This window comes from Sceloporus occidentalis, unplaced genomic scaffold (assembly GCF_023333645.1).
Source record: "Sceloporus occidentalis isolate IW3139 unplaced genomic scaffold, rSceOcc1.0.p SCAF_14, whole genome shotgun sequence".
NCBI lineage: Eukaryota > Metazoa > Chordata > Lepidosauria > Squamata > Phrynosomatidae > Sceloporus > Sceloporus occidentalis.
In genome coordinates, this window is record NW_028316994.1 from 7,837,529 (window position 1) to 7,857,982 (window position 20,454).

A 20,454-nucleotide genomic window follows, 5' to 3' on the forward strand; every position below is an offset into this window, starting at 1 on the left:
GTCTGGACATTTTTTTTTCTTTATGCCTCAACACCTCTGGGAACACAATGAGCTGTTAGGTCACAAAGTGGGGCAAAGGAAGTGATTTCCATCTTTTGTCCTGACAGACTTGAACTTGAGACCATTCGCTCCTCAGAGCATAGAGGAGAAGAAAGCTTTGGTTGTACTTTTCCTGGGCTGCATTTCTGTGATACCAAGAGCAGTTCCAGCCCCTGCACCCATTCCTTTGTCATAATCTGGCATATCTGATGCATTGTGCACATGAGATAAACAGAGTAATCACCCTTCACAAACTTCCACATCATTCTAATGTCAACCCTAAACCAAATTTCTAATAGAGACAGCTCTCACGTTGCTATTTCCATGCTGGTAGAATTCAAAGACATAGATTTGTTAGTCTGGCAAATCAGCATGCAAAGGGATCTTGTAGCACTTTGGTGACTAATTGAAAGAAAGAAGCTGGTAGCATGAGCTTTTGTAGACTTGAGCCTACTTCCTACTGATAATTCAGGCCTACTAGCCATCCTTGTCGCCTACTGCCATGGAAAGACACCTGCCGGAGGAGAGAGAGGATAGACAGCAAACCTTGGGATGTAGGATAGTGTCCTGAGGGTCGGAGAATAATAGGGGGAGTAAAAAGAGGCTTGTGGGGAGTAGCACTGTGAGTAAAGATGTGGGGAGGTCAGAGAAGCGGTCTTGGATGTGACATCACATGTGGCTGTATTTGCATAAATTAGTAGGTATATATGAGTATGTGGAGGGCAGTATAAGGGTGATGGAACAGCAACTCAAAACAGCACAAAGATGCATACTGCTCCACCTGAAAACGTTGTGTTTCCAGTGAAGTAGCTCCAAGAAAGATAAGTGGGTCTTACTTCCAAGTCTGCACAGAACTACAGCCCAGGGAGACTTCGTTATGAAGTAAAAACAACTTGAATTGTTTGGCTACAACAGCTTTAAACTTCAGCCCCTCAGATCTACTAAAATGATTTTGCTCATATTCAGACTACTAGGTCCATGGTGGACAACCAGCAGTATTGTGGTTTCAGACCAGTGTTTGAATCCTGGCTGCTCAGCCTAGGAAACCCACTGGGTGACCTTGGGCAAGTCAAACTTTCTCAGCCTTAGATTAAGGCAATGGCAAACTTCCTCTGAACAAATACTATCAACAAATAAATATTGTTCCTTTTAGGGTGCTTAGAAATGGCTTAAAGGCACACACCACCAACAGCTCAGCCCTATCTATGCCTTGTCATCGTGTGCCTTCAATTTCTGACTTATGGCGACTGTAAGATGAACTTATCACAGGGTTTTCTTGGCAAGTTTTGTTCAAAAGCAGCTTGTCTTTGCCTTCCTCTTGAGTCTGAGATTGTGTGAGCTTCCCTCCATCCCAGCCACAGTGACTTTGTTCTGCTGCTTAGTAAAGCCACTATCTTCTAATTATGACAGTAACTAAAAAGTTTACAGTTACACTGCACAAGAAATGAATGCCTTGTTAGGTTAAAATAATCACTTACGGCTTAGCTACTGGGAAAAAGAGAATTAATTACAAGCAGCGCTTTGACAATGTGCTTTTTGGGAGACCTACAACACCCAGAATACCCCAGATAATACAGATGGTATTCTGGGGATTAATAGCCCAAGGAGAAAAAAGGAACTTTCTTGGTCCTGGTTACAAGTAACTTGTTGCTACCATGTGCTGTGTGTTCCTTTCCCTCAATCCAAACTACTCACACACCCAATAGCCTTATACAAACAAAACTAAGACCAAACAAGGCTTTATCACCCCAGATGAGGCTCATTTAGTTCAAAGAAGCACACTGCACACTATGGCGGGTTACAGACCGCTGCTTTGCGGTGGTCTGCCACCGCCGCCTGCTCCGTGCGGGAACGGCAGCAGCCACACCGCGCGGCTCCCGCACGGACCGAAAAAGAAGCTCCAAAATGAAGGTTCTTTAAGCGGCGCCTCTATGACGTCGCGAGGCACCAGGGGCGGACTCGCGACGTCATAGACGCCGCGACACGTGCGGACGCATAGCGTCCGATACGTAAATATGGCGGCGGCCGTGTGGAACGGTCACTGCCATATTGTACGTACAGAATACATACTAGGGTTAGGGGGGTGCGGAAGCACCGCCCCTTCCTAACCCTAGTACGTATTCATTACGTACTAAATGGCGGTGTGTAACCCGCCTATGATGGTCTCGATCGGGGTGGAAAAATAACGCCCTCCAGATGTTATCTGACATTAATTCCTATCACCACTCACCACTGGTTAAGATTGCAGTTTAAGACCCAAAGGACTCCAGACTGCCCAGCCTTAGTCTAACCGAAGGAGCAATTGTCATCTGAGACTAGTCCTGCCTACCTCCCACAAAAGCAAACCCAGGAGAGGGGGCAAAGCCTTTGGGTACCATAGAAGAATTTCCATTTATTTCAATTCATTAAGAGTGTTTTCCTGATGCATACCAGAGTGGGTTGAGGATCAAAATGGCAGGGGAGGGAGAGAGACAGAGCCAACAGGAGTGTCATACACAGCCAAGATCACTCTGCCTGGCCCCAGCCAACAACACAATGATTCTTCAAATATACGTGGTGTAGGGAGTCAAATTATCCCCTGGCATGATTGTTTGGTGTTTTTTTTTTGGGGGGGGGGAAGAGAAGAGGGGCAGGGAGAAGTAGGAAACACAACTGCAACATTTTTTTCCAGGAATAGAGGGGAAGGGAACAAAGGTTTTAGCAGACTGACCCAGGTACTAATGAGTGCCCCCTGTAGCATTAAACAGGAACTGACAATCACAGCAGCAACACATACACACACGCTCATACACACATACACACAAACAGCCTTTGACCCATCCCCACTTCCCCATAAGTGGCTTCTGCAGGAGGTGGAGACACCCTCCCTTTGTTCAACCAGTCTACAGAATAATGTTGAGGCTTCTCTGCTCCGTGCTGGTCGGACCAAGGCAGCAGGGCTCCATTTGATGCCATGCACAGCACTCCCGCGTGGCACATGGGAGCAGGCTGCAGCGTGGGGAGGAAAGGAAAGTCACGTGTGAAAAGCTGTGATGGTACAGGTTGTGTTAGTTCACACCCTGTGTGTTGAGTGCTGTCTGATGGCTTGAGGGTGTCTGTCTTCTCTATCCCAAACTTTTCAAGCAATGTGCATTGTTGGTGAGAGAAAGACAAAGGAGAAAGAAAGAGAAAGTGCATATACACACTGTGTCCTTTGCAGGGGCACTGGTCACTTTTTCTACACTCCTCCTTCTGAGTCCTTCTTTGGACTTGCCATTGTTCACAGATGAGGAAAAGGAGGTCCTTTAAATCCACAGCCCTTAAAATCCACAAGGGCTTCTGCTCTCCCTGGATCTCCAAGTAAGACACAAGTTTCACCTTGTCAAGTTGTGCCTTTTGACAAAGTTTTGAGACTCACAGAATCCTTTAACAGTTTCCAGGTTCCCCCTTCACAGTAGGCTCTGTTGGCTGTTCCAAGGCTCTTCTCCCAAGTGTGCTGCATCAAAGGGATTCCATGCTGCTTACAAATGGTGGTCACTCTCTCTCTCTCTCTCAGCATTGGGAGTGGGCAAGGGGCCAGGTGTAGTCCTGACTCCCTTCTGGCCCCCCAGTAGCATGGTCCAGCTTTGCTTTTTAGCTCCAGCTTTGGTCTCTGACCTCAAAGTAGTGGTATTCCTCTTGGCCCCCAGGAATGGAGGAGACAAATATATTCCTGGTGTCTCGATCCATTTCCAGCTTAGCAAATGGCTGCACCGATCTCAACCATAACCTACTTCACCCCCACCTCTGCCCTTCAGGCAGACAAAGGCTGGTCCCAGAGGTGGGAATGGGGTGGGAGGAAGACTTAATCGATTCGCCAAGATTTAATCAACATTTGGGTGTTAGGATGAAGGGCTTAAAAAACAGAGATACCTTTAATTTAAAGGGCAGTGTGCCCGCCCTCCCCCACCCAAGAAAACTTCATTTGTAAGGGCTTAAAGAATGGCCTGTAGCTCTTTTTCACGGGCAGGGAAGAGATTTATGAGCCAAAGTGAGGGTGAGGCTAAAAATATTCCAAACTTGCCATTCCATCCAAAATGGGATGGGTATTTACTATGGTAAGCATGAGAAAGGACATAAAATAACCCCCAAGATTTTGGAGAAGATTCCCCTGCTTTTCCTACCCACCCTTCTCCCATTCCCCAGTTTGGCTGCTGTTTCTTAGCGTCTCCCTTCTGGCATCCCCCCCAAACAAACTCAATGAGAATTAGTAGGGATTGCTACTGCTGGCGACTGCGCTAGCGTAGCCAAAACATACTCACCCAACTGCTTCAAAAAGCAGCAAGGGAGCAGTTTTATGCCTCACCCCCCCCCCCCCATAACTAAAAAGGGGAATGTCCCTCCTGCCCCTCTCATGGGAGTAGAGGAGCTTGTGATAAAGGACGCAAGTCTCTCCCCTTCCTTCCATCCCCCACATAGCCCAAGTTTGGCTGCCCCACTTTTGTGGGTGGAATTTGAGGGGCCCCCATTGCAAATTGGGAAAACAGGGCAAAGGGGTGGGGGTAGTGACCCGAGGGCTAGACGGTTCCCACTGATTATAGCAAGAAAGGGTTGGTGCTCCCCATGGTGGAAGCAGAGGTGCTGCTGGGGATCACGCCTGAAGGTGCCACACTCTGAGGGGCCATTCCCATGGCAGGGAGCCCCATAGATGGAACAGCCCCCATGGTCTGAACCCCAACTATTGGGGAAACAGTGGCTAAGGGCATCCCAGGGGCCATGGGGGAGACTGAGACCATAGGAGCAGTGGCAGGAAAGGCAGGAGGTGCTGGCTGGGATAAAGGGAGAACTGGACTGACGCGGAGTTGGTTGAGCGAAAGCGGAGCAGCTGCTGTTGCCTGAAAGGGGTTTGTAGCTGAGGCAGATGGAGCAGGGGCTGAGGCTGAACCTGCAGCGAATGACAAAAGGGAAAAAAAGGGGGAGGGGTAGAAAGAAGAAGAAATGGGGGAGTTATAATCAACCCAACAGACCTGGATCAAACACATCCCTTTGCAGGGTTTTGAAACACTGATATTGAAGACTACAAATCCTAGCATGTGAAAACAGCACGGCCACAGGACATCTGTGGACTCAAGATGCTGTAGTTCTAACAAGTAATGCTTCCAAAGTCTGCCCTTTCCTTTTTACTTCCTACAGACTGGCTCTATATACTTCTAGTTCAAAACCAAACAGGGAATTCCACCCTCTTCTACTACTATTAAGTTATTGTTTCTTTTCCTTTCTTTTTATCCCGCCTTTCCCCCAAAGTGGGACCCAAGGCAGCTAACTGTGGCTTGCTTTAACTTGTCACGCTCAGTTTGATGAAGACTTTAGAAGCAAAGATTTCATTTGTGTTTTAGAAACTTGAGCTGAGGGCAGAATAGGTCTCACAGAACTTGGGTTTCCAATGACTACCTCTGGTGCATTATTTCCAGTACAGTGAGGGTGAGACATCAGGCTGGTGGGATCTACTCTTGGTCTTGTTTGATTTCTTATTCAGCCTGAGGTCCACTAATGTAGACCAGGTGCAAAAACACAGCTCAGGCAGTGCTGTGCTAAGTGCTTCTAAGCACATAATCAGTCCAGGAATTTGTGAGTTGTCTCAGAACCAAGCTTCTAATTCCATCCAACATTTAAAAAATAAAAATAAAATCTAGTTTACCCCACAAGCATCTTTCAGTAATCAATTTTTTGGGTGGTGATGTGAGGGATTGTAATTATTAGACAGGTAACCAAGAAGGTTGTTTTCTGCTCTGCCCTGTCTACAGATCAAGAAAAGAAGAAATTTCCAAGTCCTGACTCAACATTAATAACCAACAAACCTGACAAAGTCAAGAATAGGCAAATTAAACTACTATATATTCCCAGAGCATTCCCAGAGGTGAGCCCCTCTCTGACCCAGGAAGCCTCCTTTTAACCATCCATTAAGAAACCAAGCCCTTCCTCCAGTCGATCTGCCTCGGTCCAGGCCTCGGAGGTGGAGAAGAACTGCTGGACCTGATCCCATTCCCCACCACCACTCTCCTCTCCTTTTGTGTCGTGTCTTCTTAGATTGTAAGCCTGAGGGCAGGGAACCGTCTAACTAAAAGATTGTATGTACGGCACTGTGTAAATTTACAGCGCTTTATAAATAAAAGTTAATAATAATAATAATAATAATAATAATAATATATCTTGTATAATGAAATGTCTTGCACAAAACTAAGAAACCTTCCTCTAACAATGTCACTGAGGAAAATGGCTGAATCTGACCTTTTTTAATTAGGCTAGTCTGATCTACAGTGCTTGTCGGTGGACTATTATTGCCATGAGATTGATACCTGGTGATCTTAACCCATGTAGGAATGCATCCTTTGGAATGCATTTATCTGCCCAGAATTATTTATGTGCACTGTGCATTTATAACAGATTACAATGACTTCAGAATGAATTTATTGGAATTTAGCCATTGGACACTTACCGGCAGGTAGGAAGGGATTGGAGGCTTTCGTGCTGCTAGAAAGGGCAGTGGGTTTGCTGACCAATGAGTCCAGATCAACAAGGGCAGCATTGGGACCCAGGAAGGACTCTGGAGTCTTACGTGTTGGCTTGGAGGTCTCTTGGAGTGATCCACTCATAGCTGCCATGTCAAAAGCATTGGGGCTGTCAGTGCCACTCCCAGGTCGGCAAATAGGCACCTCGCCGGCTAAGAGTGAGAGCTCACCTGGGAATGGAGAGGAGAGAGAGATAGGGAAGAGTGGTAAAAACTGGGAAGAAACACCCAGGAGAGCAGAGAATAGGAAGTGAGACCACAAGCACCAGTGTACATGTGAGTGGCCAGCAGAGCAGTTTTGTTGCACATATTCTCAAGCAGAATTTGAAAATGTTACTTTTTTGGATTACAATGTCCAGACTCACTCACCCAGCTTTCCAGGGGGTTCTGGGAACTGTAATCTCCCAAAGTAACTTTCCTATTCTCTGCTCCCAATACAGGCCACATAGAACTGCATGCACCAACACAAAAAATCTCCAAAGACACCCCAAATCTCGTAGAAACCACCAAAAGTTTTCACTCTAACATGCAAAACCTCGGGCAAACCCCAAAATTTCAAAATAAAATAAAATAAAAAACCAGAAAAATGACAACAATTAGACATCCGCATCAAAATCTAAACAGGAATTATATTTGCCCATAGCCTGACAAACCCTAACAGGAATTGGCTGGTACCGAGGGCGGGGAGAGAGTCTAAGTAGCAGTGTGTGGAAATCTTCCAGGTCAACTGAATGTAAATGGTCCAGTGTGGAACAGTAAACCATAGGTTTGGATTAATCTGAGGATCAGTCCGGGACGTGCAGGCAGGTGAGAGATGGACAGCCATGCAGAGGAAAGGGAGGAGCCAGAGGCAGGGAAGGCAAAAGAGCCATGCAGGAAGCAGGGCTCACCTGTGCTGCTCCCGGATTTGGGCAGCGATGGGCGCAGGCTGTCGAAATCTGAGAATTCATCCCCGTCCCCAGGACCACCAAACTGCTCAAAGCCTCCGCCAGCTGGAGGGGGAAGGACAAGGCAGAAGGGGGAGGAAGGGGGCAGCTGGATTAAAAGGGAGTGAGGAAAGGCACCCATACCATGCTTATCCCCAACCACAGTTCTGATCTGGGATCCACTTCCCCCTTCACATCTGATCCACCAGGATACCACACCAAGGTTCCCAGCCTAATTCTGTCCTCTTGAATCTCTTTTCCTCTTTTTGTCCCCATAGTTCAGAGCTCCCCAGCCCACTCTTTAGCCTCACTTGCAGTGCCATTGGTACTGGGTTTGGAAGGGGAACCACTCCAGGGATCTGAAAATGTAGATGCTGGAGCCCAAGGATCAGGTGCTGGTTTCCCCTGGGATGCAGGAGCTGGAGTGGATGACCATGGGTCTGTGGATGGGGCTGTTGTTGTCCCAGCAGAAACCCCACCTGGGAAGAAAAGTTAGAGATGATTTTTTAAAACAGCAAAGAACACAGTCCATCCGCTAGCCAGCAGATTAGAATAAGAAGACTGCAAAATGTGTAAGAGCTACTTTTTGGACTGAAATGGCTGACATGGGGCCCTATCACACTACACTGTTATAAAGTATTATTACACTTTAACTACCATTACAACATGGCAGTACGGCATCCTGGGATTTGCAATTTAGGGAGCACATTTAGAATTCTTAGTCAGCTTTTAGGCCTTGCTGAATGACAAACTTCAGAATTCTACAGAATGTTACCATGGCAGTTAATGTGGAATAATAGTGCTATTACAATGTAGTGTGATAGGATCCATGACCAATGGGAAGTGACCTCCATCTGGGCAGCCACTACCAGTTCTGTGCTAGGTCGATAAAGAATCTCACCTGGCTGATTAACACCTACTCACCTGTTTTCATGGCCAATACCCATACTGGTGGGGGGATTCTGGGGGTTAGCTGTTAAAAATGGAACTTTTCTAAGCACTGGATAGCAGTCTGCATAGCCATAGCAAACCCAGGTAGAGAAGGGCAGCATTAAAGTTCTTTACAGCCAAAAATGGCAACAGCATAAATGGGCCTAATCAGTAGTGAGAAGCCACTTCTTTAAGAGGTTTAACAAAAAGGCAAGAAGGTGCCTTGACTGGCTACTCAGGGTGACTATTATGACTGATAAAGTTGTCCTGGCAGGTATATCACTGGCTCCTGAAATCAATTCAATTTGAGATACTCCAGGGAATGAACCTGGGATTAAACCAGCAGGTACTTGGCAAGTTCTTGGACACTACTCCCAAATTCTGAAATGTCCTACACCAAAGGAGGCTAGGCTGGCTCCCTCCTCTGTTATCCTTTTTCAGGTATCATTTTAAAAAAATAATTTCAACAAGCTTTTGTCAACTCTGGAAGCAGCTTGTTATCAACTGGATACTGTATTTTCCTCAATGATGTGTTAATTAAACCAGATTGTGTCTTCAACTTAAATCTGTTTTGTTCTTTGATCCTGGAGATTACCACACTACATTCATAGTGCTGCTATTTCATTTTTACTGCTTTGGCTGCCTCCTGTTGCATTCTGGAGTTTGTAGTTTAGAGAGGCCTAAGAGCTCTCTGACTGAGAATTCTAAATACCTTTCCCTAAACTGTAAATCCCAGAATGCAACAGGAGGCAGTCAGAGCAGTAAAAGTGGAATAGCAGCACTAAAAGAGTGTAGTGCATTAATCTCCCTTGTTTTATTTTGCAATATTCACTATTTTAAGTCAGCCATGAGTCCTATTTGGGGGGAAAGACAGCATATAAAACCAGAAAATAAAGAACAATAATAAACATGTTCCAATATTGACTTTTATTTGACAGTCCACCAAATAATAATAATAATAATAATAATAAAAAAGCTTTTCACCAAACAGGGACAGTATATGGCTAACTAAGAGAGCCACGAAGCATATATAGACAGATGAACTCAAAGATGATACAGGGCTTGATTTCAATTTATATTGTGCTTGTCCTCCATCATGGAACTCAAGGTGCCTTTCATTCAGGTCTGAATGGGCTGGTTATGGCCATCTCTGATACGACAACAGAAAAAGAACTTCACTAAATCCTACAACAGGCATGAGGAACATGCGGCTCTCTAGATGTTTGTTGCTATTAAATGCCATCAAGGTGTCTGCTATCAACAGCCCTGTTCAGGTTTTGCGAACTCACGGCTGTGGTTTCTTTGATTGAGACTATCCACCTATAATGCACTTTTCCTACTGCCTTCTACTTTACCAAGTAAAGTGACTCATGACTCATTTTTTCTAATGAGTCATGTCTTCTCATGGGATGTCCAAAGTATGATAGCCTCAGTTTATTTCATTTTGGCTTCTAGAGAGAGTTCAGGCTTGATTTGCTCTAAGATCTGCTATTTGTCTTTTTTTAGTTATCCAGGGGATCTGTAGATTTCTCCTCCAGTACCAATTTCAAACAAGCTGATTTTCTTCCTATCAGCTTCCTTCATTGTTCAGCTTTCACAAGCATACACAGAAATCAGAAATATGATGGCTTTAGTATTCAATGTTATATTTTGACACCTCAGGATCTTGTCTAGTTCCTTCATAGCTACCCTTCTAAGACGTAGTCTTCCTCTGGGTTCTTAAATGCTGTTTTCCTAGATGTTGCTGCATTACAGCTCCTCGCATTCCTCACTTAGCTAGCCAGGACTGATGTGAGTTGCAGACCAGCAAATTCTGGAAGGCCACTTCTTCCTCAGCCTTGCTCTACAAGAATTTGTATGTGGGGTAAAGAAGGAAGGAAACTTATCGAAGCCCAGTGGGTATCTGTTTAAAAAGTTAATACAGTGCACCAGCACCAAGCATGGACTTGTCATCCATGGTTTGAGCTTCCATGGACGACAAACTCCAGATTTCTGAATGGGTGCATGCACGCACACGCATGCAGCAGTGCAAGCGGGAGTGTCCATCCATTGAGAAGAATGGGACTTATGGTTCTGCTTTTTTGCCTCTGGAACGGATCCCCTGCGGATAGCAAGGGCACACTGTACTATGAAAATGAATTATTCAGGCTGCTCTGTTAATATTCCTTTCTTACCTTCAGGTTTCCAGGGGTCAGTGCTTGCAGTTGGGGGCCCTCCCCATGGGTCTGAAGGAGCTGCAGGAGGTGCCGTGGTGGTCCCCCATGGATCTCCTGTGGAGGCTGCTCCGGTAGTGGCTGGTCCCCATGGGTCAGTGGGAGCTGCGGATACAGCTGGGGCAGGACCACCCCAGGGGTCAGCTGGAGCAGGAGTGGCACCCCAGGGATCAGCAGTAGGTGGAGTGGTGAAGACATCAGTGAGATCCATCAGGGATGACTGCAAGTAGATGGATGGGGAGAGAAAATCCATCATATTCCTACTGGATCCCTTCTTCACCTCTCCCATTGTGTGGTAATTAAAAGTGACAGATTAGAATTGGGAGGAACAGAGATGTAAAATTTCTGTAGATTTTGATGTCATGGGGTAAAATTGGGTTTTTCTTCCTTTAAAATCCCCCTAACAACCTGAAGCAATACAATATTGATAGCCTTTGCAGATTGAAAGACAGTGTGTTACTTTAGAAATATAAGGTGTGTGATGTACGTATAGTTTTGGCATAAAACTATCATGTTTAGTTTATTAAAAATAGATTATATTAAAAAAAATTAAACATGAATTTATTTTTAAAAAATATATATTTTTACACATGAAACTCAGTCACCCAGTGAGTTTCATGGTTCATTAGATCTCCCAAGTCTACACTCTAACCATAGTATCACATGAGTCTTGCCATCTGGCACTGGCACCTCTGTAGATGGGAAGCTTGGTTTAACAGTCACAGCTGGCAGCCATAGATCACCACCCACAGCCCATTTCATCCCAACTCACCTCCTCTTTAGTGGGCACAGTCTCCTTCTTGCTCTCCTCAATGGCCATCTGGAGTCGTAGGTCATCCCCGCGCCGGATCCGCTCTTCCTGCAAGGGGGTCATGAGTGGGACAGAGGCATCAACAACTGGGAGGACAATACCTAATGGTTACTCACCTTCAGCAGAGGGAGGCAAAGGAGCAATCGATATGGCACAGTGGCAGCTAGGCCACTGGCCAGATGAGGTTTCAAGCAGCTGACACTACTTTTCTGATCACTTTGTACATGAAACTTTAGCTTCCCTGGGATGCTCCAGAGAGTCAAGAGTGAGCCAAGTGTTGCTCTATCAAACCATGTTAACAGTTTCCTGTCTCACTATAGCAGAACCCTGAAGCCCTCATGCCTTAAAACCTGTCAACCCACAGGTTGGTTCTTCACAAAATATAAAATCCCACCTGTACCTTGCCTTCATTTGCTCCATCCCATCCCATCCCCCTGATTCCAACCCCTGGAAAATACTGATTTGACTAACGTATAGATTCTTGTTCTTAGATTTTCCGTTCCTCACTCAGCTGCCTGAATCTACTCAGACAAACAACATTCAGAAGGCTTCCTTCCCTTATTTCTCCTGAATTTGAATCTGTTTACTATTATCCTTTCTCAACCTCAGATAAATCCTCTAGTCCTGTCCTGAAAGAAATTGAGAACCTTGCTCTGAGTTATGGTTTCCTCCTTCTGGCCAACACACTCTCATTTTCCCCTCCACCTCTGCTCATTCCTCCTCTGCCACATCCCTTCACTTCCTCTGGAGATGTATGCAAGACTTCTCAGCAGGCCACGGCTTAGTCACAGCAGGCTCAGGGCACATGGACCAACCTGTCCTACCTCCAGGCCTCCCTCGAGGGAAGGCATCTTGGGAAATCTTGATTGTACAGCGGACAATTAAAGAGGTCTAAAAGTCAAAATGTAGACACGGCACCACTGTTGTAATCATTCTGCTTGGGACAGGATGTGGAGAGACAGAGAATGCTGAGTTAGTGGAAAAAAGGTGTGAGGCTGGGGGCCTGCTTGGGGAAAGTGGTTTAGTTGATTATTTTGGGGGGAGCTGTTGTGAGGGAGGGGGCGCGTGGTTAAGAGTCTAACCTTGTCATGTTCCTCTTTGCTCAAGCTAAGGGCTAGCTGGAGCTGTAGGTCTTCGTCGGCCACTGCAGGGGGCTGGGGGGGAAGAAACACAACATAAGAGGCATGGAATGAAGCTTGATGCAGTGGAGGTAGAAAAGGAAGAAGGAAGAAAGGAAGGAAAAGAAGAACAGACTACAGACACCTCCATTTGACATAGCCATTGCCATAGTTGTTGCAAAACCCTTAGGAGTGAGTCAAACATTTCTTGAAAAGAGAGACTGCAGCTCCCAGAATCCCCTAGCCATGCTGGCTACCAGTTTCTGGGAATTGTGGCCCAAACAAGTATCTTTTTCTTTTGAGTCATCTGTTTTTAGAAAGTATATATTCGACCCCATCACTATGTACACCTTGTTTACATAAGTGGTTTTATATAAATAACAGAAATCTACACTTGGTACTCTCATTCGGGAACAAGATACCTGATTGATATATAGCAGGGATGAGAAACTGATGGCTCTCCAAGATTGTGGACTCCATCTCCCAGCGCCCCTCACCATGCTAAATAAGGCTGATATGAGCTGTAGTTTAACAACATTCATAGGGCCACACATCTCTTCTTCTGATGTACAGAGGCAAATTAAATGAATTTGTGACAGAGCAATCCAGATTTACCCTTTATAAATCCTTGGGAGGGTATCCCATGTTAGCTTCCTATCATAGAGTGCCACTATGGGATATAACAACCAAAAGAGCTAAATCTTAAGAAAACACACACAAAAAACCCCCCACTCTACTCAACCATAATGCCTCCTCAGAAATTGGGTGATGCTGTGTTAAGAGTTTAAACATAACCAAGCTCATATGGCTGGTGTAAATCTGGAATTGCCAGTCTTTGTCTTCTTGGAGGTGTTGGGGGCAATGATTAATGTCACTATTTCTACAAAGGATCACAAATTTTTTATCTTATTCTTAGGGCAGATCTACACTTGTCAGAATACTCCCGGCTGCCCCCCAGAGTATCCTAGCTCCGAACTCATCCCTTACGTGTTATAAACAACAGTTGCACCACAAATGGTGGGATGTGCAATTCCTTGCATGCTTTCAGACAGATCTGGCATGTTAGGGAAGAAAACTGTTGTTTGGCCCCCTTCCCTCCATAAATAAATAAAAATACTCCAAAACCGAGATTGGCTCTCCTGACCCTAGCCAAATTTTTATGAATCTCAGCCCCTGAATGTTACTGTTTTGGACTCCCTTCTCTCCCCGGCCAAATTAACAGCCATGTGCGATGGAGAATAGTGTCATAGTCCCAAACGGAACTTGTTGTCAAGAAGGAACTTGTCAGCATCTGGTGGATCTTACTTCTTTATCTTCCGATTTATGAATGGGGTGCAGTGGAAGGAAACGTGGCATGAGAGAAGAGAAGAGACGTCAAAATAAGGAGCTAAAGGGTAAAACAAAACTTGACAAAAAGGTGGGATGGAGATGAGGGAAAGCAAACACAACCACTCTGCTGAGGAGCCGCTGGCGGGGGGGGGGGGGGGGAAGAGAGGAAGGAGGCGACAAAACAGTTAGCACTGGGAAGTGGGGCTTAAAGGCCTGACAGACTGCAGCATGTGTAGCGTGAATGCCTGGGAGCAGCCAACGCTGTAGCATCCCTGAAGCTCAGTGCCTGTGGAACTGATCAGAGCCTGGACGGGCGACAGCCTTTGTTTCCCCTAAAGGAAGAGCACGCCTAAGTAAAAAACAACAATTAATAATAACGAATAGCATGTGGGAGTGAAAAGAACCCAAGGGCCAGGCTCAAAGAGATCATTTCTGCCAAAGCCTGCCTGTTCCATTGAGAGAGTCAGGCAAACTGGAACAAGCTGGTCACCAAAGAATCCTGCAAGTGTTTCTATGGATACTGGGGGATGTGTAACATACTGTATAACAGAGAAAAAGGTAGGTAAAACCTGGGGTTTTGAGGAGATGGGAGCTAATCATGGGAACCCTGTGACAGGGGATGGAAGCAATCCTAATCTCTCCTCCAGTGAGAGATGGTGCTGAGGACTCAGGGGTGGAACTTGTCCATGAAGTGAAAATTTGGATGAAAAGTTTTAATCAAAAAGCCACTTCCTGTCGGGTATTGTCAGTATGAAACACATCCAGAGTGCTTTTGTCTCTCTTTCTCTCTCCCTTGTGTTTCTTCAGGTTCTGAGGAAAAAAACACAACCATCCTAAGATCTTAGCATTCTGTTGCCCAGGCTGCAATGCAATGCAAGATTATGGTTCCACCTTGATCAGTTTCTGCTCCCAACATGGCTGTGAAGAGCTTGCGGTTAATAGGTCAACCACATATTTGAATACCATCTCCTGCCATACAATGCACTCCAGATCCTTTGGAAGCCATTCTAGAGGACAACCTGCTATGCTGGCTGATGAGAAATATAGCCCAAAGTATCTGGAAGGCAGCCTGGTCAGGATTGTTCTAATTTTCTGCCCTTTCAGAGACCAACAGGATTATACACATGCTTATCAAGAGGTCAGATGCTCATAAATCCAAAGTATCTGCCAACTTGGATCTCTCAGATTTGGGACTAGAACTTCCATCAGGCCCAGCCAGCATGGCCAATGGTCAGGAATGATGGAAATTATAGACTAAAAACACTCTGGGTGACTCAGGTTGAAGACAGTTGCTCTAAAGTATCCTTTGCCATTTAGTGAACCATTTCCCATTCATTAGTGAAATCTTTGGGGACTGTGTTCTCCCTCTATCGTCCTTTAGGGCTTTGTTCAGTTTCACACAAGCTAAGACACAATTGAGAACCTCTTCAACTCCCTTCAGAGATATGTACTTATTCTATTTAATAAATTAGTTTGCTGCCAGTCAGCCTGAAATGTTTCAGGATAGCTTACAAATAAAACAAATTAGAATAGGTAATAAAACAATGGTGTGTTTTTTTTAATGGCCAATAACAGCAGCAGCATAAGAAAAAAGTAAAAAGCCTGTGAAAATAAAGCCGTCCTTTCCTGATGCCTGACAGGCAACCAGGGGAGGAGGGCATTATCAAAAGAAAGTTCTTTCTCATCTGAGATGGTAGGGGCATAAAAATGGATCTCAGGTGCATAGGCATTCTCATGTTGGGGAAAGTGATTCCTCAGGTCCTATTTTCATCTCTGAGCAGAACCTAACTGCTCCTATTTGTAATTATCTAGATTTGCATACTAGAGTGAACCAACACACCTACAAGAAAGGATAACTCTGAGAGCTTCTGTTGCTGAGGAAGAGGCTTTTGAGAAAGAAGTACTTGGTCTGCTTTGGTCTCATCTTGGAAAGAAAAGACCAAAGTGCTGCACAACAAATGTGTGTACCCCAGAGGCTGGAAAAATCTGGCTGGGAAATTCTGTGAGTTTTAACCCCCAAAAAGTAATTCTTCCAGTGTTTGGCCATTGTATTTGAGATGGCCAATGGAATCAGGCTGTGGTGGGGACTACACTGGCTGACAAACTATGCAAATAAAGTTGATATTTTTACTTTTACAAAAAGTGATTTCTAAAGAAAAAGAAACAAAATTTAAAATAGAGTACAATCTTAGAGTACAATTTTACTACTCAGTGTAGGTGCTACCAGTTTCAGAACATGACAGATAAGAGGGAGGCTGGCAGATTTGCAATGCCAGGGGCTGCCAACATTATGCCTGAATAAGATGAGTTGTGAGTGAGAGGATGTGGAGAGCCAGGGCCAAGGGACATTTCCTCTTCAGCAGGACAGGATATAAATAAGTAACTAATGAAGACTTAGGCCCAACTGCTGGTTATAACCGTTGCTAATACAACTGATTTTGCTGCTACACCACTAACATTTGATAGTGGAGTGGAAAGCAAATAAGGATTTTTTAAAAAGCAAGATGTGCAAATATTATTATTTTCCACAGTTTACCAGGTGTTACCAACTTGTTCATCTCTGATTAAAACAATTCATAGATCTGGTTGTGTCATCAACCTTTACCTTTGCCTGCATGAGCAGTCTTAACACATGAAAGGTAGCTAAACATCAGAATTTGTGCATTGAGAAGCAGCCTGTATCTATGAGCAGGCGTACACTGATCCTCTGCACCTCTCCAAACATCCACAGTACCCCAGAATCCCTTGCCACCCACACAGCCAAAGCGCCTCCAGTGACAGATTTACCTTGGCGCTTACCTGCTCCGCTTCCTCTTTGCTCATGGCCAGCGCCAGTTGTAGCTGCAGCTCTTCCTCCCCACTGCTCTGGGGCCAAGCCTGCTCCGCTTCCACTGGGGCATTTGCCAAAGATGTGGAAGCTGAAGAAACTGAAAAACAAGATAGTGGTGGAAAAGAAAGGGTAAATACCACCAAGATGGGAGAGCAGAAAAAGGGCCCTTCCATGAAGGCACTTCTCATAGCATTCGAGAGAACAAATACAATCCACAGCATATGGTGAACAGAGTTTGGAGAACTTATATTGACTACAACTCTCAGTATCCCCTAGATACCAAGAACTGTAGTCCAAAACAAAACAAACAAACAAAAAACAAAACGGAATTTTGCCAAACTGATGGTAGTGGGGAATCTATCACTGGTCACTTGATCAAGTATTTGCTTATTACGATTTACACTGAAATACAACCAGAAATACTCTCAGAGCAGTTTATAGGTCAAGCGGGGAGGGGGGGGAGTCCTTGCAGTCATTTTTCTGATTTAAAAAGACACAACACAACAAGAAAGGGCGATGGGGAGGAAGAGGCAAACAAGAAAACTTGGGCACCTTCTTAAGGCTATGAGATTTTTCGATGGAATGGCTGCTATGGATAACAGCTGGGGAAAGACAAAGCCTGGTGAAGAACTAATTGTGATGCTATTCTTCTTCTCTCTCTCTTCAACAGCTGGGTGCAATGGCTACTTCTTCTGATCCTCAAATGGTAAACAACATCAAAGTTAAGAAAATCAAAAACAACCCTCTTGACAGTTGTGCTTGTGCCAACTTTTCATCATTTAGCCTGAGTGTTCCTCAACTGGGTGCCATAAGACCAAATCTTTGCACAATCTGCTGGCAAGTTGGAGACTTTTGTGTTCAGATCGCTGATTTGTCTAGCAGGTGGTGTACCAAGGTGCTCTGACTGTAGGTTCTTCAAGCAGCATTGGGTTCAAATTTGGTGCATGCTAGTGGTGATTAAGCATAGCAAGGAAAAATATGATCTCTGGCTCAGATGAAATGCACTGAGCTGAATCTACTGGTGGAAGATGCAGAACAAAGCTCTGGCAGAGTTGTCTGGATGAGCTGGTGGCCGGCTTGGTGGGGGGGAGTGAAGTGGATTAGAGAAAGGAGAGTAGCCCAGACATCGTGCCATGACCTGAATACCAGCCTCTTCTTCCTCCCCCTCCACAAAACCCTAGACAGAGTGGCACCAACTGTCATCCTTCATTAGCTCAGGGATGCATGCAACTGCGCAAGCAGTGTCATCAGGAGCAGAAAGCCAGCCTCTGTGGAGATGGGCGAGGAAAGAAGAACAGTGGCTTTCCTTCTGTAGTCGCAGCCACTACAGTATTTTGTCTTAGGGAAGGCTGTATCAGGGGACAGGGATTTACCCTAAAGGAGGAACCACGAGAAAATCCCTTCTGTCTGCGCATGTTTCCTCTCTGAGGAAGTTAGACGAGATCACATTGTCCATCCCGCCACACCTCCAGAGCTTGGAGAAGTTACTCAAAATGTCCGCTCAGAGTTCTGGGAGGTGCTGCCTTTCCATCTCATCACTTCTCCCAGCTCTATATCTGATTTAGATACAACATGTATTGCTGGATCCAATTCCACCAGCAAATAGGAAAACACAAGCTTTCAAGCTCCTTGTGGGCTATGGAAAGTTGTTATGCATGAAGAGAAAGCAACATTTGGGCGCCCATCAATCAACAGTACCTGTTCAAAAAAGAAACAACCTCCCATATAGGATACATTCAAGAACAGATCTCCCCAAAATTTACCCTTTTTTATAAACAGACAGACAGAGAGATAGACAGACAGACAGACAGACTAAAATGCAACAAAATTTGAAGATTTAGCCTGTAGACTAAAGGGGAGTCTTTGAAGTAATTTTGCAGGACAAAGCCCAATTTGTTCACAAGGGAGAGGAATTTTTGCCCAAAATTCAACAAGCTGCCTCTGACTGGCCTTCTGGGGCCAAATTTTCAGATAGCTTCCTCATGGCCACACCGGGGTGGCCAGATGTCCTAACCATAAGCACTGCAAAATGTAGCACTTTCAAGAAAAAAAAAGGAGGACAATAAAAAGCTAAAAACACTAATATAAATGCCTTCTTAGTCATGCTCAAAATGGAGGACATTTTGGAATTCCTCCTGGACAGAAGGCTAAAATCGAGGCTATGTCCTGGAAAAGGAAGGTGTCTGGTCACCTTGGGCCTCACTGATGTTTTCTAGGCTTTGGGGAAGAAAGAGTTATGGTTCCTAGGCAAAGACGATGATGGAATTCCTCTTCTCAATGTTTGAGGTATAAAATGCAAGTCAGTAGGCTATGCAGTTACCTAGCAACCATAGCATGCTTATCACCTACCTAGGAACCATCAAAATGGCTGTCTGGAAATGAAGCAGTGATAGGTGGCAGCAGTAGACAAAACACAGACATGTGACAAGTTACTTTTGGAACTATAGCTCCTGGAATCTCCTAGCCAGGATGGCCCTTTGTAGTCCACCTTTTTCAAGCATGGCTCCTACTATCCCATCCAGATCACACGGGAGGGCTCTTGGGACTAACATTCAGGGTCAAATATGAACATGCAAAGCAAGAAGTCGGTGGGTGTAAACATGAACTGCTAAAAGTTTGCCAAGGGTGAGGTTTCCTCAAGGAGTTCAGCGGTCGTCTGGTACCAGATGCAGGGTTTCAAAAATGTTTAGCTCTTTGGATATAGATCCCAGTTCCCATAGAGGCTAGGGATTTCTGGGGGCTGTAGTCAAAAAATGTCACTTGTCAAAACTCAGATTAGTTTCCAGAGTGAAAACTGGAGAGGTTTCCTGTATCTTTAATAGGTTTGGGAGGAACTCCAACATGGTGTCAAGGAAGTTACTCCACTGGCTGGTTCCAGTTTAGATAGCAGTCTAATCCCTTTTACCTTAACTTAATGGCTGTATAAAAGAGGGAACATGAGTAGGTGTTACTTGTTACCTGGTTCAGTGACAGACAACACCTGCTGAACTTCCCTCTTCTACATACTTACTGTATTAAAAGTACAGGAGCCTTCTCCAGCTCTAAAGTGGATCAAAATATTTGTCCATATAATCTAGTAATGCCTATTCAAATTGGCAGTGACTCTCTTTAAAGTGTTGGCTCAAGAAAGCCTTTCCCATCAACTGTTCCTTGATCCTTTTAATGGGAGATTTCAGGCACTGCCCCTGTGCAATTCTGCATAGCAAGTGCTGAGCTACATGCTCATCCCTTTCACTCACAGTGTTAGCACTTGGGATCAACACTTGGGATCTACCTACTTGAAGTCAGACAATCTCAGCTTGATAGCCTACTTCAGGTACCTCCCTCAACTCTACCACTGTAGGAAACCAACTTCTAAATTTCAGATGTTTTCAAGACTAAGGCCATAGGGCTGGTATTTCCTTGTATACATTAATTTATTGCATTTCACAGAATTAAAAGATACAAGGGCCATCCAGCCTCTGTTTAAAAATCTCCAAAGAAAAAGATTCCATTACTCTCTGAGGGAGTGTGTTCCACTATTGAACAGCTTTTACTGTCAGGAATTCTGTTGAGGTGGAATCTCTTTTTCTGAAGTTTGAATCCATTGTTCCAGGTCCTATTCTCTGGGACAGCAGAAAACAAGCTTGCTCCTTCCTCAATATGACATCCCTTCAAATATTTAAACAGGGCTATCATATCATCTCTTAATCGTCTCTTCTCCAGGGTAAATTTAAGTCTCTTCTCATAAGG

At 44.9% G+C, this 20,454-nt stretch overlaps 1 protein-coding gene across 6 annotated transcripts in view; it reads right to left on the reverse strand.

Annotated features, from left to right (window-relative positions):
* Positions 1 to 2,405: 2,405 nt before the first annotated feature.
* EPN1 (epsin 1) overlaps positions 2,406 to 20,454 on the reverse strand; it is a 36,403-nt gene continuing 18,354 nt past the window's right edge. Inside the window, exons 4-11 of one of the 6 annotated variants that reach the window (XM_089481044.1) lie at positions 16,692 to 16,819; positions 12,528 to 12,599; positions 11,407 to 11,493; positions 10,596 to 10,854; positions 7,803 to 7,970; positions 7,456 to 7,557; positions 6,494 to 6,736; positions 2,406 to 4,942 (exon numbers count right to left, since the gene is read on the reverse strand). In XM_089481044.1, the coding sequence (XP_089337170.1) occupies positions 4,593 to 4,942; positions 6,494 to 6,736; positions 7,456 to 7,557; positions 7,803 to 7,970; positions 10,596 to 10,854; positions 11,407 to 11,493; positions 12,528 to 12,599; positions 16,692 to 16,819 (1,409 nt within the window). In that variant the 3' untranslated portion in view covers positions 2,406 to 4,592. Of the gene's footprint in view, positions 4,943 to 6,493; positions 6,737 to 7,455; positions 7,558 to 7,802; positions 7,971 to 10,595; positions 10,855 to 11,406; positions 11,494 to 12,527; positions 12,600 to 16,679; positions 16,820 to 20,454 lie in introns of all 6 variants that reach the window. The other 5 variants (XM_089481043.1, XM_089481046.1, XM_089481045.1 and 2 more) reach the window with 5 other exon arrangements.